General features: G+C 42.7%; 2 protein-coding genes across 4 annotated transcripts in view; one reads left to right on the top strand and one right to left on the bottom strand.

Annotated features, from left to right (window-relative positions):
• The window catches only part of LOC103540419 (olfactory receptor 2G3-like), a 114,672-nt gene extending 103,328 nt beyond the window's left edge, over positions 1–11,344 (bottom strand). The window contains exon 1 of the mRNA XM_070609953.1: positions 11,214–11,344. The gene's annotated coding sequence lies outside the window, so the exon portion shown is untranslated. The remainder of the gene's footprint in view (positions 1–11,213) is intronic.
• Positions 2,057–18,393, top strand: CFAP144 (cilia and flagella associated protein 144). Of its 3 annotated transcripts, XM_070609956.1 has the most exons (7): positions 2,057–2,701; positions 9,237–9,429; positions 9,752–9,858; positions 11,279–11,585; positions 13,084–13,143; positions 15,160–15,263; positions 18,201–18,393. In XM_070609956.1, the coding sequence occupies exons 4-7, from the start codon at positions 11,453–11,455 to the stop codon at positions 18,309–18,311; spliced, it is 408 nt and encodes a 135-aa protein (XP_070466057.1). In that variant the 5' UTR covers positions 2,057–2,701; positions 9,237–9,429; positions 9,752–9,858; positions 11,279–11,452; the 3' UTR covers positions 18,312–18,393. The 3 variants fall into 3 exon arrangements, with proteins under 3 accessions (XP_070466057.1, XP_070466056.1, XP_070466058.1); XM_070609955.1 differs by having other exon boundaries at positions 9,237–9,858; positions 11,163–11,585; XM_070609957.1 differs by lacking the exons at positions 2,057–2,701; positions 9,237–9,429; positions 9,752–9,858; positions 13,084–13,143 and having other exon boundaries at positions 11,292–11,585.
• Positions 18,394–20,338: the final 1,945 nt, after the last annotated feature.

Genomic DNA, 20,338 nt, shown 5'->3' with positions numbered 1-20,338 from the left:
CTTACTTATAAGCATTTAGTTTGTTTTCAATTATTTTACTCTAATAAACAATATTGCAATGACATTCTCACAGGTATTGAGTATTGTGGGTATTGTTTAGGACACAGTAGAGTTTAGATCACTAATTTAACATAAATATTTCAGGTTGAGTTAAATGTTTTTCCAGTAGCATTCAGCAATACAGGGAAGTCAAATAGTTGGAATCCATCAGGTAGGGTTTTTCCCCCAAGAAAGTGCAAGAAAAAGATGTTATGACAAGAGAGTTTGGAACAAGGGTAAGAAAGTTACTGAAATTATAAATCAGAGAGTCTGAAGTGGGTAAGAAGGGAAAGAAAGGCAGCAGGACAATAAGAGTTGATAGAGAGGAAGAAGTAAAGAATCAATAGGTTGGAGTCCTGGGAAAGGAGGAGCCAATGAGTGATTACACTGTAAGGATAGGAAGTAGTGGTCAGAGAATAGAATGTACGAATAAGTGATTTCAGAAGTGTGACAATTCTTGAGTAATGGAAAAAAACAGATACGGGCATAGGCAGCTGAAGTAGAATGTAGGTGGTGGACTTTAGAGATAACAAAATCAAGGAAAGGAGAGGCCTAAGCATTGTATGAGGTCATCGCCATGAACACTGAAGTCACTCAGGATGATGGACTCAAGACTCAGACTTTGTGACAAGTGTCAAAGTTTTCGCAGAACAAGAGTATCCCGGAGACCTGAAGGTGACAGTGCCAGGGAAATGGTGGTGGGTAGCACAAGCTTCTAAGGAGAAAGAGATTTTTCTAATAGGAAGAGAGGAACAATAATTTGAAAGGAATCATAAGGAACAAGGAGAATACACCACATCCCCATCCTGAGGTACAGTTTGAGAGAATGAGCAGTCTCTACTTGAGACATATACGAGAGCAGCAGTGTCCTCAAGGGAAATGCAAGTTACAGTTAAAGCTAGGAGATGCAAGAAACAGTCAAGAAACAGTCTAAGGAAATAGGGGAGTTTTCTCATCGTGTAGCTGGATTTCCAGAGAGTTCAACTGAAAGTTTTGTGAATTATGGGAGGAAACGGGTGTTGGGTCAAGGGAGAAAAGCTCGGAGTAGCATGGTATTAAGAGTACACAAAAGAATAGGAGACCAAAGGCGCTTTTGATTTGGGTGTGATCAAAGAAACCAGGAATGTTAAGCACAAGAGAGGGGCGGAGCAAAATGGCGGGGTGAGCAGGAATGTTAAGCACAGAGAACTGCTACATCAGCAAGGAAATGGGGAGGGTGCAGTAGCCTCCTGAATCATCTGACATGGAGTATCTCAGGTATGGAGCAAGAAAGTCCAAATCTAGTTGTCAGGTACTCAGGTGTAGGCAGCCATCCTATAGGCTTTGGCCCTATGTTTCTGATTCCAGTTAAGGGTCAGGCAACAAACTAAGGGACCACAGGGACCAAGAGGAATGCCATACTGTAAAGTTCTTCTCTGAAACACCCCTACAAGATCATGTCCAAAAGCACAGAAGGGGGTCATGCTGACTGTCAGTGCTCTGTGCCATTTTGTGCTCCCTCCTACATACCCTCTGCTCTCTCTGACTTTTGGCCGAAGTTCTAGTCCCACCTGCTTTGTCACCCACTGCCTGCCTATATAGTTCCCTCTCTGACTTTCAAGGTCCTCATTGGTAAAATAGACACAATATCAATTCTCTGATCACTCATATTGATGGAGTGATATAAATAATGTGAAAGGGCTTTGAAAAATGTAGTCAGATAAATAGATAGGTGCACTGACTTCTCCCCACTTTGCCCGTTCCTGCTTCAAATTCATTCTCCTAGATCCCAACCCTTAATTCCCTAACTCTATCCTAGCCCTTTGACCAATCTGTGCTACCGAGGGGCAAAACTACATGTTATCCTAAGGAACAGGGACTAATATTACAGCCCAATTTCTTCTCTCTACTATTCCCCATGATCACTCTTAAGCCTAGAAACTGGGACCACTTCCCTGATTGGTCTAGCCCCACAGAGAGAGGTATGTACGTTTCATAATGGGCATTCAGTCATGGGATGATGTGAAGTCTAGCTTGTGAGATAACTGCTGGAGCAGGTCTGGGTTTATGCTCAGTTACTCATTTTGACAAGATGAGTAACTAGAGAAAAGCCATTTGAAAAATGAGAAGAAAACTACCTCTCATTTCCCCATCTCAACCCCATCCTCCACCTCCTCCTCCTGTTCCTTCATGCTCTTGTTCTCCAACCCACCTTCCTGCCCTGTCTCCTCACTCTTTTGGCTCTCAGCCTACTCCCAGCGCCCACCTTCTTCAGCTTCCCGCCCTGCCCATTTGCTTTCTTTGATTAAAGTAACCCCTTCCTATCGCCCTGCCTTCACAATTTCCCCTTCCCCGCCGAGCCCTTCTTCTATTCCTTCCAGACCATCCAGTCGCCGCCCTGTTCGTCTGCCTCTCCTTTCCTGTAATGCCTCTATTTTTGCTCCTACCTCTCCTCCTAACCCTTTATAGTCCCTTGGACTCTAGTCCTCACCAATACTCCAGCAACCCTCAATCAGAACCTTTAACCAGGTGATCCACAAACCTCATCCTGTAGAGATGATTTCTCTACTAGTGGGTCAGTTCTGGTGAAGTTCAGAGTTTCCAGGACTGTGGATTCCCGGTAGCCTGACCTGGTGGACACAGGAAGTTCAAGATGATGGCCAATGAACATTCAGCTTTGAGGGTAAGCTTGGTTACTTACAGGATCCTTTATCCAAGATGGTGTTTTTGGAGATGGCCAGATGCTGGTTATACCACTATTTGTATTTTGCCCTCATCCTCATCTTAGCAATCTTCTTCAGATGCCAGAGACACCTTTAACAAATTCCTTTCTCTAGAGAGTCTGTTCCTTTCCTCTCCTGCCTGATCAGCCAGGCCGCATAAGCCTCTACATTTGTAATTGGCTTCTCCATGGAACTTTGTCTGTGACCACAGAATAAACAGCAAGACCAGTGACAGAGAAGGTCGAGAAGAGTGAGGACTGGAAAGCATCTAATCTGATCTCTAGGAGGGTAATCCTATTGATCTATCCTGGGTTAAAGAGAGTGTAAGAATGGGTGACCCCTGAGAACTTACACACAGGGCACAAGGACCCCAGTACAGATAGGTGAGGACTCAAGGTTTTTTGGTCTGGTTCCTCCAAGACTCCATTTTTCTGCATCCTAGGATTCTAGAACCTTGCCATCTTGCCTTGAGAAATGTCTTCTGCAAGAAGAGAGAGGGGGACTTCCATTGTGTTCTCATCAAAGCTCTGATGCTGTCTATACACCAGAATGTGGCTGGTAGCAGAGACTAGAAGGGAAGGACACATCCAGATCCTACCTGATGCTATCAGCAAAAGAACAGATGATATATATTTTTTAAAGTGCTCTCTTCAAACTGATATATAGATTCAATGCAATCTCAATCAAAATCCTAACATATATTTTGGGAGAATCTGTCAAGCTGATTATAATTCGTATGGAAAGGGAATGGGCCAAGAATAGCCAAGACTCTCTTAAGAACTGGTACGAACAATTTCTGTACCAGATATCTGGACTTATTACAAAAATTGTAGTAATTAAGATAGTGTACTACTGGTGTAAGCATAGACAAACAGACAAATGGCATAGAAGAGAGTCCGGAAACAGACTCATACATATGTGGACACTTGCTTTAAAACAAAAGTAGCATAGCAAAACAGCGAGGTTAGGACTATCTTTCCAATAAGGTGATTCTGGATCAACTGAATACTCATATGAAAACAAAGTAAGCTAGACTCCTACCTCATACTACACTCGAAAACCAATTTCAAGAACATAGATCTAAATGTCACAGGGTGGAAACAATAAATCTTCTATGTTTGCTCTGGTCATGCATGGTTATTGAGCACTTGAGATGTGTATTAAGTGTAAAATTCACATGAGATTTTAAACAGTATGAAAAACAACAAAATATCTCAAAAATTTTTATATAGGAATGTTAAAATGATAATAATTTGGATATATTGGGTTAAATAAACATTTACCTTTTTTAATTTTAAATTACATATGTGGCTTACCTCATATTATTATTGGACAGCACTGATCAGGAAGGTAACATAAGAAAATATCTTCACATCAAATTAGGAAAAAATGTCTTAAGTGGCATCTAGAAAGCAGTAACCATAAAGGGAAAGACAGATAAATTTGACCACATTTAAATTTTAAAAGATACTATTAAACGTCTTTTAAGTTATTAAAAAGACACTAGTAAGAGACTAAAAAGGCAAGCCATACAGTGAGGAAATAAATTTGCAACACATACAATTCCAAAAGGGCTTATATCAATAATATACAGAGAGTGCCAACAAATTAATAAAGAAAAGACTAACAATCCAAGAGAAAATAGGAAAAGATTTGGAATGGGCACGTCACAAAAAAAGCTATCCAAATGACAAATAAACATACCAAAAAAAGTTGGTTAACCTCACTAGTCAATAGGAAAATGCAAATTAAAACCATAATGAGATGCCACTACACACCCACCAGAATGGCTATAATTAAAAAGACTGACAGTGTCAAGTGTTGGCAAGAATGTGGAGCAACAGGAACCCCAGTGGTGGAGTAAATCAGTTCCACCATTTTGGAAAACAGCTTGGTATCATTTACTAAAACTGAACCAAAAGCATTCCTTCTAATCCAGCAATTCCACTCCTAAGTATACATCCAAGTAAATATTTACACATGTGCACTGAGTCATTTATAAAAATATTCATTCATCCACTCCTAAGTATACATCCAACTAAATATTTGCACATGTGCACTGAGTCATTTATAAAAATATTCATTCAACATTATCTGTGAGAGTCTTTACTGAAACAACCCAAGGTACATCAGCCCTAGAATGAACAAATAAATTGCAGTACAGCTGCAAAAGTGAACACTACACAGTAATGAAAAGTCATGAAACCACATCTATATGCAACAGCATAGATGAATTTCACAAACATCATGTTGAGCAAAAGAAGCCAAACACAAAAGCATGCAGTACTGTATGATTCCATTTATATAAAGTGGGAAAAAAGCTACAGAAACCTATGGTGTTAGAATTTAGGATAGTGGTTACCTTTGAGGAGAAAGAAGACCACCGTGTTTGGGAAGGGGCACGAGAGAGGTTTCTGGGGTGCTGTCAATGTTCTACTTCTTGGCTTCTTTGATGGTTACAAATGTGTATTTTCGGTAAAGTACACAGTGTCAGCTATACATTTCAGAAGAAATGACTTTTCTCTGCATGTGTGATGATTCACAATAAAAAGATTTTTTTTAATTTTGTTTTTTAAATGTGAATGCTTATCAAGAATCCCTAACTTGGAAGTGTGAGTTCTGACAAGTTGCGGTGCCAGGAGGGAGGTGCAAGGATCTCCCATCAAGAACCCAACAGTCTCCCCTTTGACCTTCCCTCCCCATCTGCCAAATGTAGACAGAGGATCAGGCGGCTTTTCTCTTTTACTCATTAACATGGTGAATTATATTTTCAAATATTAAACCAACTTTTCATCTCTTTGACAAACCTCACTTGATCTTGATATATTACTCTTTTTATATATTGCTGGATATTATTTTCTAATAATTAGTTAAGGATTTTTGCATTTATGTTTATGAGGAATTATTTCTTTAGTTCTGTTTTTTGCAGTAATTTGGTTTTGGTACCAATGTAATGCTGACCTCATAAAATGAGCTGGGAAATGTTCCCTCCACTTCTGTTTTCTGAAAGGGTTTGCATACGATTGGTATTTTCTTCATTATGCATTTGACAGATTAATCAGAAAGGCCATCTGGGCCCAGAGGATTATATTCAGGGAAGTTTTTCAATTACAAATTCAATTTTTTAAATAGATACAAAGCTACACAGATTTTCTCTCTTTTTTGGTCAGTTCTGGAAATTTATATCTTCACAGGAGTTATCCATTTTATCTAAGTTGTCAAATTTTTGACAAATTCTTTATAATATTTCCTTATTGCCCGTTTAATGTCTGTAGGGTGTGTAGTGATGTCCCACTTTCACTTACAATATTGGTCAGTTATATCTTCTTTTTTCTTTCCTTTTTTTCTTGATAAGTCTAGCTGTAAGTTTACAATATTTCAAAAGACCAGCTTTTTATTTTATTGGTTTTATTGCTGCTTACCTGTGTTCGATATCATTGATTTCCAGTCTTATTGTTATTATTTCCTTCTACTTATTATTTTTTATAAAATTTGCTCTTCTTTTTCTAGCTTCCTAAGGTAGAAGCCTAGTTCATCAATGTACATTGGTTCTTTTCTAATACTAGCATTTAAAGCTATGAATTTCCCTCTAAGCCTTGCCTTATATGCATCCTAAAAATCTTGATAGTTGTGTGTTCATTTTTTATTAGTTCAAAACATTTTCTAATTTATCATGATTTGCTTGGATTCATGACTGACTTATAAATGTGTTATTTAATTTTCAAATAATATAGATTTCCTAGCTATCTTTTGTAATTGCTTTCTAACTTAAATTCTGTTGTGGTCAGAGGACATACTATGCATGATTCAGTTCTTCTAAATTTACTGAGACATGTTTTCTGGCCTAACGAGTGGTCTATATTGGTTAGTGTTCTATGTGCACTTTTAAAGAATGCACATCTTGGGATTGATGGGTCAAGCGTACTATAAGGTCAATTAGGTCAAATTAGTTGACAGTGTTTTCAAGTCTTCTACATGCTTACTGATTTTCTGTTTATTTGCTTTAACAATTATTTTTTAAGAAATTGGAAAATGAAAAAGAATTGTTTTATATGCATGCCCATGACATTTCTGGTTGTCTTCTATTCCTCTATGAATATTGTTGTTATTTTCCTTTGTTCTGAAGAACTTCCTTCAACATTTCTTATAGGGCAGGTCTTCTGGTAAGGAACTCTCACTGCTCTTGTTTCCCTAAAAAATTCATTATTATACCTTCATTCTTGTAGGATATTTTCACTGATTATAGAATTCTAGTCTGATTGAAAAAACTAGAGAAGGATAAGGTTTATAAGATAACAATATTAAAACTACAAACAGACCAACTCTATACAGTGCAAGATCAATTCTACGTGGTACAGAGTTAATATCTATTTGGGTAAGGAGACACATTTTCAGACACATATAGGTTAATTCTTCTATATGTGTCTTTATAAACCTACTTTAACTATAAAGACACATACAGATTTATTCTTTCAACACTTTAATGAAGCTCCATTAGCTTCAAGTTTACATAGTTCTGATGAGAGGTCTGTGAATATCATATCTGTTACTTTGAACATAATCTCTTTTTTTCCCTTGATGTTTTTATCACTGATTTTCAGCAATTTTATGATGATTTGCTTTGGCATCAGTTTCTTTACATTCACATTGCTTGGGCTATACTGAACTTCTTGGATCTATGAATTTATAGTTTTCACCAAATTTGGAAATTATTTACCATTAATTTTTCAACTATTTTTATGCCCCTCCACTCCTCACTCTCTGAGACTCCAGCAAATTGTATGTTGGATACTTGCTTATCCACAGGTCACTGAGGCTCTTTTCATTTTTGTTGTCTTTTTCTCTCAGTGCTTCAATCTGGATGGTTTCTATTGAAATGTCTTCAAGTTCATTGACATTTTATTCTCCAGTGTCTAAAAAGCTATTACTCCCATCAAGTGAAGTTTTTATTTCATATATTTTTTATCTCCAGAATTTCCTTTTAGTTCTTTTTTACATCTTCCATTTCTCTCATTATTTTCATGTTTTCCTTTAAATTCTTTAATAGATGAGTAATAGCCATTTTAAAGGCCTTAAAGTTAATTCCATAATCTTAGTTATTTTTGCTTCTGTTTCTATTCATTGATTTTTCTCCTGGCTATGGGTCACATTTTACTACTTCTTCAACTTCTGCATTTCTAATAGTTTTTATTTGATGCTGTTCATTGTGAATGTTTCATTGTTGAGTAATGAGTTTTGTTTTCTTGCTTTAAAAGGTGTTGTGAACTTTTCTATTAGGTAGTTTAGCTACTTATGGATCAATTTGATACTTTCAAAGCTTGTTTTTGACTTTTATAAGGATAAAGCTAGACTAAACTTACCCTAGAGTAACATTTTCTCTAAGGCTAGCTTAGTCCTATTACTAAGGTGTAAACTTTTAGGGGTCTCTACAAAATGCCTTCAACAAGAATTCTCTACTGTGTCTGGTCAGAACTCACTTTTATTTCAGTCCTGTACAAGTTCTGGGAATTGTTCAGCTCACACTTTCTCAAGATATTCTTTCAAATAGTTCCCCTCTCTTGCTATCAGCAAGAGACACGAGGGGATTCCAAGCACATTTCTGGTTTCTCTTCTCCTCCTTTCCCTTCTCTTTCCTTCCCTTCTCTTCTCTTTTCTTTCCTTCCCTTCCTTTCCCTTTCCTTCCCTTCCATTCCCTTCCCTTCTCTTCTCTTTTCTTTTTCCTCCTTTTCCTTTCCTTTCCCTTCCCTTCTCTTCCCTTCTCTTCTCTTCTCTCCTCTTCTTTCTCCCCTTCTCTCTCTCTCTCTCTCTCTCTGTCCCTGTCTCCCTCTATGTCTCCTCAGCCAAGCACACTGCCATGTTCAACTTGGATTACCCCTCCCTGAATACTTCAGAAACTGTCTCCAAGCAGAAATTTGGGTCAACTGTAAGGCTCATCTCATTAGATTCCCTTCTCTCAAGGAATCACATTCCAGTGCTGCTTGTTAGCTAATGTCTGGAAACATGCATTTTGTCTAGTTGTTTGCAGCAAGAGGGCAAGCCCAGTCCCAGTCACTCTATTGTGGCCAGAATTAAAAGTGTTGTTTTATTTTTTTACCCGATATTTTGCTTCCCCAATCTCCTTACCCAAACAGATATTAACTCTATAACATGTAGAATTGGTCTTGTACCATATAGAGTTGGTCTGTTTGTAACGTTAATTAATAGTATTATCTTATAAACTCTAGCCTTTTCTAGTTTTTTCAATCAACATTGTTTTTAAGGTCTGTCCATATGGCAGTAGTGCTGTACATCGAGTTTGTGGTTCTAGCTGTTGCATAGTTGTCTCAGCAGCACGCTAGAGGCATCTCCTTATTCATCAAGATCTTTTGCATGTTATGAAATAGTTTCAATTTTTACTTGCATAAAAGTTTCATGCATTCTTTGTTAGGTTAATTCCTAGATAATTCAGTTTATTGCTAACGTGAATGGTATTTTATTTTCTATTATATTTTCTAGTTGATTTCCCTGTTAGCTGGCTCTCTGCATCTGATCTTAATTGAGAGATGACCCAAAGATTTCAAGAAAAGTCTGCAACCTCAGATACTAGATGAGAAGGACCAGGGCCATTACATTCTTCAGCTCTCTGGTATCTCTCAATACATATTATCTCAGAGTTTAGAAGCACACTGACAGCCTGGAATGACCCGAGGTAAGCAGAAGCTAGCCCTAGAGAGTGACCAAGCTGGGCTGAGCTGGGCTGAGCTGTGATATGTTCAGAGCCCATATCAGGGCACCTGGGAAATATAAGAATGAGGAGCTGGAGTGGAGAAAAGATGAAGCTACAGACATTCTGACTCCTCTTCCTTCTAAGCCACAGCCTAGCCCTAGCCCTGTGGAGAATGAGGGCTGATGGACCACTGGACCCAGGCTGAAGAAAGCTCACTTTGGCAAGGCAAAGATACAGTCTTGCTAGCTGTCCCAAAGCTAACAGTGTGGCTTCTTAGCAAAATGAAGGTTTGCTTTCTTCTTAGCCTTAGGAAGGTAGCGAAGACTTCAGGAGCCTGAGTCTTGATGGGAAAAGGGACCCAGGCATGGCTTACAATGACAAGGAACAAAGCTGCTTCTGTAGTTCAGCCAGGTATGATAAAATCTGTTTCATTTCTGAATGATATAAGGGTTATGTAACGATGTAAGAAGAAGAAAATCACAGTGCCAACTGGTCAGACATCCAGTCAGACAGAAAACATTTATCAAACACTTACATCTGTACATATTGTACTGGTAATGCAGAGACAGATCAGATACATTTCTTGTTCTCAAGTAACTTAGATATAAATAAATAAGTTTAGTGAAGTATTTTAGTATCTATAGATTTGAGATAGAGCATGACACAATGAAAAATTGGACTAGGGGCTATAGAGTCTAGAAAGTTTTGTGAAAGATTACATGTGAATTCATCATAAACAGTGGGTAGGTGATCCCCAGACAGACAACAGGGGAAAGAGCTTTCCAAGCGAAGGAGAAGGAGCTAAAACAAGGAGACATGAAATCACCTGCTGGGCTCAGGAAACGGCAGACATGTCCGCACAGCTGACATGTTTAGCACTGTGTGCCCCAGACCTAAACACATCCTGGAACACACTGTGTCATGAATGAATGAATGAATGAATGAGTGAAGGAAGGAAGTACATAGTGGGGAGGAGCACAGGCTTTGGAGTCAGTGTTTACTGAAACCAGGGGTGGCTCCTTTCTTTATGCTAGGCCTACAATTGGTTCTTTTAAAATAAATGCGATGTGGAGGCCTGCCTGATGGTGTAGTGGTTAAGTTCACACTCTCCACTTTGGCAGCCTGGGGTTCACAGGTTTGGATCCCAGGTGTGGACCTATGCACTGCTCATCATGCCATGCTGTGGTTGGCGTCCCACTACAAAATAGAGGAGGATTGCCACAGATGTTAGCTCAGCAACAACCTTCCTCAAGTGAAAAGAGGAAGATTGGCAACAGATGTTTAGCTCAGGGCCAATCTTCCTCACACACACACAAAAATATGTGAAATATCTTTTCACAGAAACAGAAAGTAAGACAATGGTTGCCAGGTGCTGGAGGTTGTTGTTTAATGGGTATAAAAAAGTTCTGGAGATTGGTCTCACACAATGTGATTACACTTAACACTACTGAACTGTGTGCTTAAAAGTAGTTCAGATGGTAAATTTTATGTTATGTATATTTTACCACAATTAACAATTTTTAGTATAAACTATGAAGTCCCCAAGTTACTCAGATTAGGAAAAGCTTATTCTATCTATATTATCGCACGGGTGAGATCAGCCAGAACGTTATCTCAGATATGAAACTTCCACTGTTTTGCGAGATAGACACAAGAGGGTTTCAATTCCTGGCATCTGCTTTAAAGTGGGAGAGCTTTCTGACTCCTTCCAAAAGCTTTTTTAGGAAATGATTGGTCAAGGTGAGGTCCAATGATAAGTCCACTACCTCCTGCGTTTCCCACTGGACTGCGAGTCCTCTCCTGGCAGCTGAAGGGCGGTCCTAATAACCAGGCTTGGTGCTGACAAGGTGAGCGGAGCGCCGGAAAGGGCGGCAAGAGAAATAAGATTCCGGGGAACGCTGTTGCCTGGAGACGGCGTGCCACACTGTTGCTCGGAGACGGCCGGAGACCCTGCACTGGGCGAGCGTCCAGAAGGAGCGGGACCCGACCCAGCAGGGCCGAGGCCATGGCCGGACACCAAAAGGAGAAGGTGGTCCCAGATGAAGTCCATCAGAACCAGATCTTGAGGGAATTGTACCTCAAAGAGCTACGAACCCAGAAGCTCTACACACAGTATCACGTGAATCCCCTCCGCAAAGGTGAGCGGCTCTGCCGAGTGGAGGAAGGGTAGAGAGGGGGCGCGGCCCTGGGGGGAGGAGCCCTCGGGGCGCGGCGCGGAGCGCAGTGGGAGACCTGACCTGGGCTCCATTCCTAGATTTCAGGAATTATGACTTTTGCGGTGGGGGGCGGGTCTCGCCCCACATCACATCAAATATATTACATATATTAAATGCACCCACACTGCGATTAAATATTTTTGTTGCAAGAAAGCCGAAAGAGTTTTTATAATTTTGCTTTTAAAACAGTTACATTTTTCAGGGTTTTATGTTTCACTTTGTTTTGCTTGTGTTTCGTTTGTTTTTAGCAAATAAGAAGGGTTTTTTTAAGGCTTCCGATACTGTCTTAGGCCTTCCGACAGGTGAGGGCTTGTAGTAGACCCCGGCCCACGGTGCCCCCTGATGAAACGACCCTACCCTCCCTTCTCCTCACTGTGCGCATTCCTTCAGCGGTTTCTTGTGGTCCTGGAACATCGGCTCCCCTTGAAGGCCACTGAGTCTCAAATGGAGCCCCAGACCCATGCGCCCAACTGCCTCCCGGCTACATTCCCCTGGACAACCCATAGGTTGCTCAGAAGTTTTTCACTGGTCGGAGTTTGAGATAAAAATCCCTGGAGACCACTGGTCCCTTCTGGCCTCTGCTCATTTCCTACTACTCTGCACCTCGCTCACTCCGCTTGAGTTACTCTGGCCTTCGCGAAGTCACCAAGCTCACTCTCGGCTTCCTTCCGCACATCCTCACTTGGCGTGTTCCCTGACTCTATTCAGGCCTCTGCTCCAATGTCTCTCCTCACAGACATCAGCCACACTCCCGCCCCACCATTAACTCTCTACCCACGTAACCTGCTTTATTGTTCTGCATCTCACTTACATTTCCCTGATATTATACATTTGTTTATTGTCTCTCACCAGAAATAGAGTGGAAGCTCAGGGTGTACGAGAACCTTCTCTGTTTACAGCCCTATCTCCACTGCATTCGAAATTACAAGCAAAATGGATGTTTGTGGATTCTGCACCTCTGTTATCACATGGCCTCCTGGGTATATATCCATTATCTGCTTAACCTTCTTTGGCTGCCTGGGATGTCTGCATCCCTGTAGACAAGCACTGTCCAAGAGAATGTTTTCTGATGGTGAAAATGTTCTTCTGTGTCTGTGCTGCCCCAAATGGTAGCCATTAGCCACACATGGCTATTGAGCACTTGAAATGTGGCTAGTGTGACCAAGGGATGGATTTTTAATTGTATTTAATTTTAATTATTCAAATTTAAGTGGCCACGTGTGGCTGGCGGCCACTGTGCTGGACAGTGACACTCTAGATTGTGAGGTCCTTGAGGGCCTCATTGCCTAGTGCCCAGCACAGTACCTGACATGTGACAGACACGCAGAAGATGCTAAATGGATATCTGGCCTAAGGTGGATCTTAGAGAGGGCAGGGAGTTACTGTTTTAATGTGAACCTGCGATGCTGTTTTTCTCTAGTGCACACAATTGCCAGAAAGCCCATGTCGTGGCACGATAACCTGGAGGAGCCTGCAGATGGTAAGTCCTGGAGTTCGAGACTGCCGTTGAGATAGAGCACAGACAGGCAGCTGGCTGGAGAGAGCTCTCAGGGTGGTGTTACCTTGGGACAAGTATCAGTCAGTCCTCTGCTTGGATGATCTGAAAACTGGAGTCATTCTCACCAAGCTCACAAGAGGCTGACATATTCAACAATACTTCTGGTTTATTAACTGTCAAGCCAACAAAAATGTTTTTAATGGTCTTAACACCACACTGTATTCATTCATCAAACTTTTAGCCGTTACAATCACACATTTGGGAGTCATACTGAGTTCAAATCATGGTTCTACGGCTCACGAACTATGTGAAGTTGGGCAAGTTTTTTAACCTCTCTAAACTTATCTCTTGGGGTCATTGTGAGGATTAAGCAGACTAATGCAAGTGCTTTGAACAGTATGTAGTACATGGTGATCAGTAAATGTTAGTTATTATTATTATTTTCATTAGTACTATGTGATAGTCCCTATGATGGGCTAGTGGGCAGGGATCTCAGTGAAGGAGACAGACAAGCAAATAGAGACTAAGATTGGGATGGCAACAGCATAGGCAACAGGTGACCAAGTCAGACAGTGGAGTTCTGGGAAGTCTTCTTGGAGGAGGTGATAACAGGGTGAGGTAGAGTATGTCAGGTGTAGAAGACTGACAAAGGACATTCCAAGTTATGTGGAAAGACACAGAAATGAGAGACACCACCATGGCCCCAGAACTGCGAGTCATTTGGTGTGACTGCAGTATGCAGGTGGATGGGGCCACGTTGGGGACTGAGAGAATAGAGATGTTTGATGGAAAATCTAATCCTTCCTGGGAAGCCGCTGCCCTTCTCCTCTGCCTTCCTAGAGTAGAATTTGATAGAGGAAGCATGTAGGACATATGGGAGGACGGGTGGGCAGTGTGGGGCAGGGGGCGGGGGAAGGATCTTATAGCCCAGTGGAGACAGACAGACGAGGGAATAGACCCAGAGAGAGCGTAACCAAAGAGGTCCGACCATCATCTGTAGTGAAGTGACCTGCCCAGCTAGAGTAAAGGATGCGAGTTGGGACCTGGTAACTGCTACCGCTAAAGAAAACAACAGGTGGTGAAGGGCTTGAAAGCTGAACAGAAGTTCACCACCCGGGGCCTTGTCTCGAGGGTGAGCTTGGCCCCATGCCAGGCCCTTTATTCACATTCCTTCCTTGCATTCTCAGTCATCTTGCTGATCTAGATGATTTCCTCCCATTTTACAGATGAGCAAAGCGAGGCCCAGAGAAGTTAAACCATCCAGCAAGCTAGTAGTGGAAGGGTCAGGAATGTCGGATGACAAAGCCTGGGTTCTTCCCATTGTCACACTGCCTCTCTCAGATTAAGACTTGACAGGGTAGAAATCGAAAATGAAATTTTTTTAAGTCCTTAAGCTGTTGGAGTTACAAATATGCCTGGTGTTGGCAGCCATACTTATTTCAGTGCAGAAGGATCTGACCTCACTGCTTATTGCCCTCCTCACTCTCTCTGCTGCAGCTGCTTTGGCCAAACCTGCTCATGCCTCAGGGCCTTTGTTCTTCCTGCCTGCCTGCGGCATGCTTTTCCTCTGCCTCTTCCTCAGGGCTGGCTCCTGCTTGGCATCCAGAGAGGCCTCCCTTCGCTGTCCTTTCTCAAGTAGCCACCTTGCCTCCGCATGCCCCTTTGCCTACTCCCTTCTTCACAGCTGGCATCGCTGTCTGCCGCATCGGGTTTGTTTGTGTCCTTGTATATTGTGGCCCCTGTCCCCCCACCTAGACCACGAGCTCCAGGAGAGCAGGAACCATGTCTGTCTCAGTCTGCTCTGTCTCCAGGACCCACAGATGTTTGTGCTCAACAAATATTTGTTGAAAGATGAGTGGAGGAACGAGACACCTGTGTCACGAGGCCTAGGCAAGCCTCTGAGGCAGGTGCTCCGCCTCTAGGGAAGGAAGTGGCCAGAGCAAAGGGCACAGGACCACCTGCAAAGACTGACTCCGTGACTCACGCCTCCTCTCCCAGCCAGGTTTCTGAATCTTATTCACCACGCTGCCCAGGGACCAAGGAAGAAATACACGGAGACACAAACTGAGAGCCAAGAAATTGGATGGGACTCAGAGCCCTTGGTAAGTGTGGCTTCTTGACTGAGGAAGCGCAGAGGCAAGGCAGGTGGTGGCCAAGAGAACAGAGTACGGAGCCAGGCTGCCTGGCTGTGAACTCTGGTTACCACTTATTAGCTGTGTGACCTTGGGTAAGTTACTAAGCTCTTTCATGACTCAGTTTCCCCATTGTAAAATGGAGACACTACACTACTTACGAGGATTAATTGAAGGAATATTTGTAAGGGGCTGAGAAGAGGGCCTGGCACGTGGAAAATACTGTGTGAGTGTTGATTAAACAAAGGTTGCTGACGGCAGGCTGCCTGAGTTTGCTCCACCTGTTATTAGTAGGATGGTCTGGGGCTGTCACCTAACATCTCTGAGTTCTGTCCCCTTATCTGTAAAATGGGAATGTGAGCAGCAGTGCTCCACTTGACTGGAAGGGCTCCCCCAGCTGCAAGGAGTCTGTGAAATGTGGTCTTTAGCTCATTGTCACCCTAAATGCTGCAGGGCTTCTGTCACTAAGGAAGAAATGTAGAATTTCAAATAGACAACTTGAACTTCCTGTCGCTCTTGTCTTAACTCTGATTATGTCCAGCATCACACAGAAGGTTTTCATTTTGAGGTGGTCCAATGTGCCAATCTTTCCATTATGATTTTGTGCCTTGCTTGTGAAAACCTTCAGCATCCAGAGTTACAAAATGACTAACTTTTCTTCTATATTTTCCCCTAAGTTGTTGTGTTTCTTAACACTTGGCTTTTAGTCCATCTGTGTATTTTGTGCATGATGGGAAGTTGGAGACACTGTTCCTCAACTGTGTCGGAACTTCCTTCATCACCTCAAAGGCACCAAGGTCTTGCATACCCTGTAGCTTTACGTTTACTGCTTCTGCAGCCCACCTCCTGACCGCCCCCATACTCCTTTGAGACAGCTCAGGAGTCACTTCTTCCATAAAGTCCCATTAAGGAATGTCTTTCCCCACCCTCCCCACCAGGCAGAGTTGGGCACTTCCCCCTTGTGCTTCTCTAACATCGTGCGCCACCTCCTGCTGCTGCAACATTCAACTCAATTCAGTGTATCAGTGTAACATGGTGACTCTGGCACCAAACAGCCCGAGTTCAGATCCCAGCTCCACCACTTTGACCTGAACCTCTCAACCTCCATTTATCTACCTTAAAATGGGGAGGATAATATCAACACTTGAAGGTTTCTTGTGAAGATTAACTGAGACAATGTATATAAACTACTTAGGACAATACCTGGCACATAATAAGTGCTCCATAAACACGGCTACTATGATGCCAATGAGGAAGAATGGAAAGGAGGGCACATGGCCCAACCAAGGACCAGTCAGATGCTTCTCCTGACAGCTTGACTTGATCTCCGTTGTCTTCACCTACGAATTGTCTAGTGTGCTCCCTTCCCAAGAACTCCCCATACCCTGTACTTCTCCTATTTCTAGGCCCTGGCCTTCTCACCATTTGTACAACTCTAGTCTGGGGCGCGTGGCTCTGCCACAGGGCTCCTGCACGGAGATCGGAATAAAGGGCTCAGTAAGTCAGGTTTTACCAGTAAGGAGGAGAGCAAATAGCTGCTCGTTTGCAACAGCTCCTCTTCAGATATGGGACGTGGCCTTGGCGAGAGGAGACTATAGGAGACAGGGTGAGGATTCCAGCAGGAGCCCCCACCGCTTACACAAGGAGGACTGAGCCCAGGAGGGAGAGGCACAGTTAGACAGCTGGGAAAGAGATAAAGGCTCCAAAGGGAAAATGAGGAGGATGAGGGGAGGCGGGGTTTAACTTATAGTGAATAAGGGAAGGGAGAGGAGAGTTGTGAAGGAAGGAAACTTACCTGAAGTTAAAAATCATCCAAGTTAGATAATTAAGCAACTTAGAAAAATATTACAAAGCACAAGGAAGTTAAGTCACTATTCTTCATTTTCTTAAAGAGTAAAGGCCTGGCGCCCACAGGTACAAAGTGAGTATAGAAGTGTTGCATCTTTGACCAGTACATCTCATGGCAGTGTCACCACGCCGTTACGGGAGGGACAAGTATGGCTTCCCTGGCCAGCCCTGCCCCACTCGGACCTTCCTGGGCCTTGCAGATAACCGACTGCATGTGCTCCCAGATCAGTCATCACGGAGTTGCAAAGGGTCTGCAAATATGTCCAGCCTGTTCGTTATAAATCTGGGGACAATGCCATCAGATGGCACTGGTGGCATAGTAAGAAAGCATACCCAAAAACGTTAGATCCACGTGTTATGCAATCATAAAAGGTAATTAAGCTGGAGTTTCAGAGTGATGCGGTTAGGGGCAGAAGAGGCTTGATCAACCCCAACTTCACTTAGGGCTCCCTGCTGCATAGCAAGACTTTACCCCAGACAAGCAGAGAACCCCCAACCCCATACTGAGACACTCAATAGATCCCTCTCAGTCTCTGGTCTCCTAGCAACATTTGATAAAAATGTATCCTTTAAGTTGATTGCACGGTGTAGCTTCTATAAGATTTATGTGTCAGAGTGCTCACTCTTACTCCCTTCTCTGTGTAACTACTTCAACAACGTTCGTTCTTTCATTCAGCCAAGATGTACTGAGTCCCTAGTGTGTGCTGGATACTGTTGTAGGTGCTGGGGATAAGCAGTGACTGAAACAGACAGAGCAGCTGCCCTCATGGAGCTTACATTCCAGTGTGGGAAAGAGTCCTTGGGCAGGGCCTCCAATTTAGGCACTGGGAAAGGGAAGGCCAGCAACTTTGCAGAGGCTGTTCTCATTTAATACTGCAACTCTTTTGATGTAAACGTTGTCATCTCCATTTCACAAACAGGGTTGAGCAAGGAAGAGCACCAGAGGCCACACATCAGGAGACTGGGGCCTGATTCGAGCCCAGATCCATCCAACTTCAAACCCAGGTCTTCCCCTCTTCCCCACAGGCTTCTTTCTGACGCCTGTATTCTCCTCTCTAGGTCAACCCAGAGCGCAATGACCGCAGGCTGAACCACTTCAGGGTCTACAATGACATCACTCTGTACAAGGCGAAAATGTGGAGCTTGGGGGAAGATGATCGCCACAAGTAGTGTTCCAGCAGTGGCGTCAGTCCCTGTCTTTAATGCCCAAAGAGTGTGCTGCCCAGAGAAATAAAGACTACTTTAAAGCATAGGTCCGACTTTTCCTATCCTGAGTCTCACATTTCTTTCCGCCCTAGTCCACTGGTTCAAATCCTTAATCATATAAACTACGGGGACAATTCCAGTTAAAGATGCGAAACCAAGTGCATACAATATCTCCTCTGCCGTCTCAGACCCAATAAAAGATAATAAAGGGATAAAAAAAAGGTATGAGCCCACAACGGAGAGAAACATTAAAAACCAAGAAAACCAAAGACATAGTTAGAGGATGGAAAGCTGGTGTAAGAGGGGGGAGGAAACACAAAAGGCAAGTGGAATGGGACACCTCTGAGCATAGAGCCTGTGCCTCCTGGGACTATGGAGAGAGGTTCAGGACTCTGAGACAGAGTGGGGTGTGACGCAGGGCTGAAAATGGACATTGGTATGGAGTTTACAGGAAGTCCCACCGCACACACATCAGCAGCCAGACACGTAACATCTCCTACACTGGAGGTTTATTCTTGGAGAAATGGGAAAAGCCCAGGGCTCAGGGACACTAAGTGAAACATGGGGTAGGAGTGAGGTGTGAGGCTGAAAACAATCAATGAAAATCTGCAAAAGGAAAGTTGGACCGCTAGCCCACATATATTGCATTTTTACCCTGGATTTGAAGCTGGAGTGTTCCTCTCTGGAAAAGCAAAATGGCTCTAAAGAAAAGACCGCCCCCAGAGTACCATTTGAAGGTTCTATAAAGAAAGAGCCAGGGAACTTCCAGGCTGGTGAATACATGGAGGTGCTGGGAGAGGGTGTACCCAGGGAGGGTATAGAAGCTCCGTGCACCCTCCCTCCCATGACTTGCTCTTTGGTGTCTCTTCCATCTGGCTGTTCGTGAGTTATGCCTGAAAGGGTGAAGCCATATATTGCTGAGACCACTCCTGGTTTTTTGGAACCCCCCATCGAATGGAAGCCTGCAAACTGGAGTGGACTCGCCCTGGGAGACATTTTCATACAATACGATGGACTAGACTAATTATTATTGATGATGTCAGAATCTAGAAATGTGCCAGTATCTCTTTAACTATTAGAATCCTTTTGCTATGAGAGATCCGTGGTCAAAGACCAGGCAGGGGGGGACCTGTGATATCATAGATATTTGGTCTCTGTCCCCAGTTCCTGACACAGAGCTCCCAAATCCCCTGTAATTTCCTTAGTGATACCCGTGATAGGAGCGCCTTTTGTTCTTATGAGGCGACTCTTGGCAGCCTCTAGATAGATTCAGGACATGGGCTGCTCGCCAGAAAGACCAAGCCTTAATCAGAAACTTGGAACTTTCCACTCCACCGTCCAATCTCTGGGGAAGGTAGAGGGGCTGGAGATTGAGTTAATCACCAATGGCCAATGGTTTATCAATCACACTACATAGTGAAACCTCCATAAAAACCCCTAAACTACAGGGTTTGGAAAACTTCCAAGTTAGTGAACACATCAAGGTCCTGGGAGGAGGGCATGCGTGGAGAGGGTGTGGAAGCTCGGTGTGCGCTCCCCCCACCTTCATTTTATGGTCCTGCACTACTGTGCATAGCAAGGACTCCCTCATAGACTTTTTTTAGATGACTTGAGGAGAAAGTAACAGCTTTCTCTCTCTTTTTTTTTTTGGTGATGTTAGGAAGGAGGTGAAAGCAGAAGAAATGTGGTTGCTCTATTTAAAGGAACAGACCTGCAGGAGCACAATGACCACTTTCAGAGCTAACAACATTGTGATGAAAAGAATCAAGGACCTAATCTATTTTATAATTTACACCAGATCATAAAATTAGACACACAGCTCTGTATATCAACTAATCGTTTTGTGCTCTCCTCCCAATATTCACGACGACGAACAAATTTGTAAAATTTTGTCAATTAAAAGCTCTTACTGCTAAATGCACAAGAAAATGAAAAAATAAACATTTACTTAGTAGACTATAATTTAAAACATTAAAAACATTGAGAATCAA

Source organism: Equus przewalskii, chromosome 2, assembly GCF_037783145.1.
Source record: "Equus przewalskii isolate Varuska chromosome 2, EquPr2, whole genome shotgun sequence".
NCBI classification, from domain to species: Eukaryota; Metazoa; Chordata; class Mammalia; order Perissodactyla; family Equidae; genus Equus; species Equus przewalskii.
Note: the sequence above shows the minus strand (reverse complement) of the source record. Positions and strands in the feature narration are given on the sequence as shown.

What these genes read in the sequence shown, in the direction of transcription:
- CFAP144 (XM_070609956.1), top strand. Translation starts at nt 11,453, where the DNA reads ATGGCCGGACACCAAAAGGAGAAGGTGGTCCCAGATGAAGTCCATCAG. An exon ending in CCTGGAGGAGCCTGCAGATG is followed by an intron (nt 13,144 to 15,159) that starts GTAAGTCCTGGA and finishes CTCCTCTCCCAG; the next exon opens with CCAGGTTTCTGAATCTTATT. An exon ending in GATGGGACTCAGAGCCCTTG is followed by an intron (nt 15,264 to 18,200) that starts GTAAGTGTGGCT and finishes TCTCCTCTCTAG; the next exon opens with GTCAACCCAGAGCGCAATGA.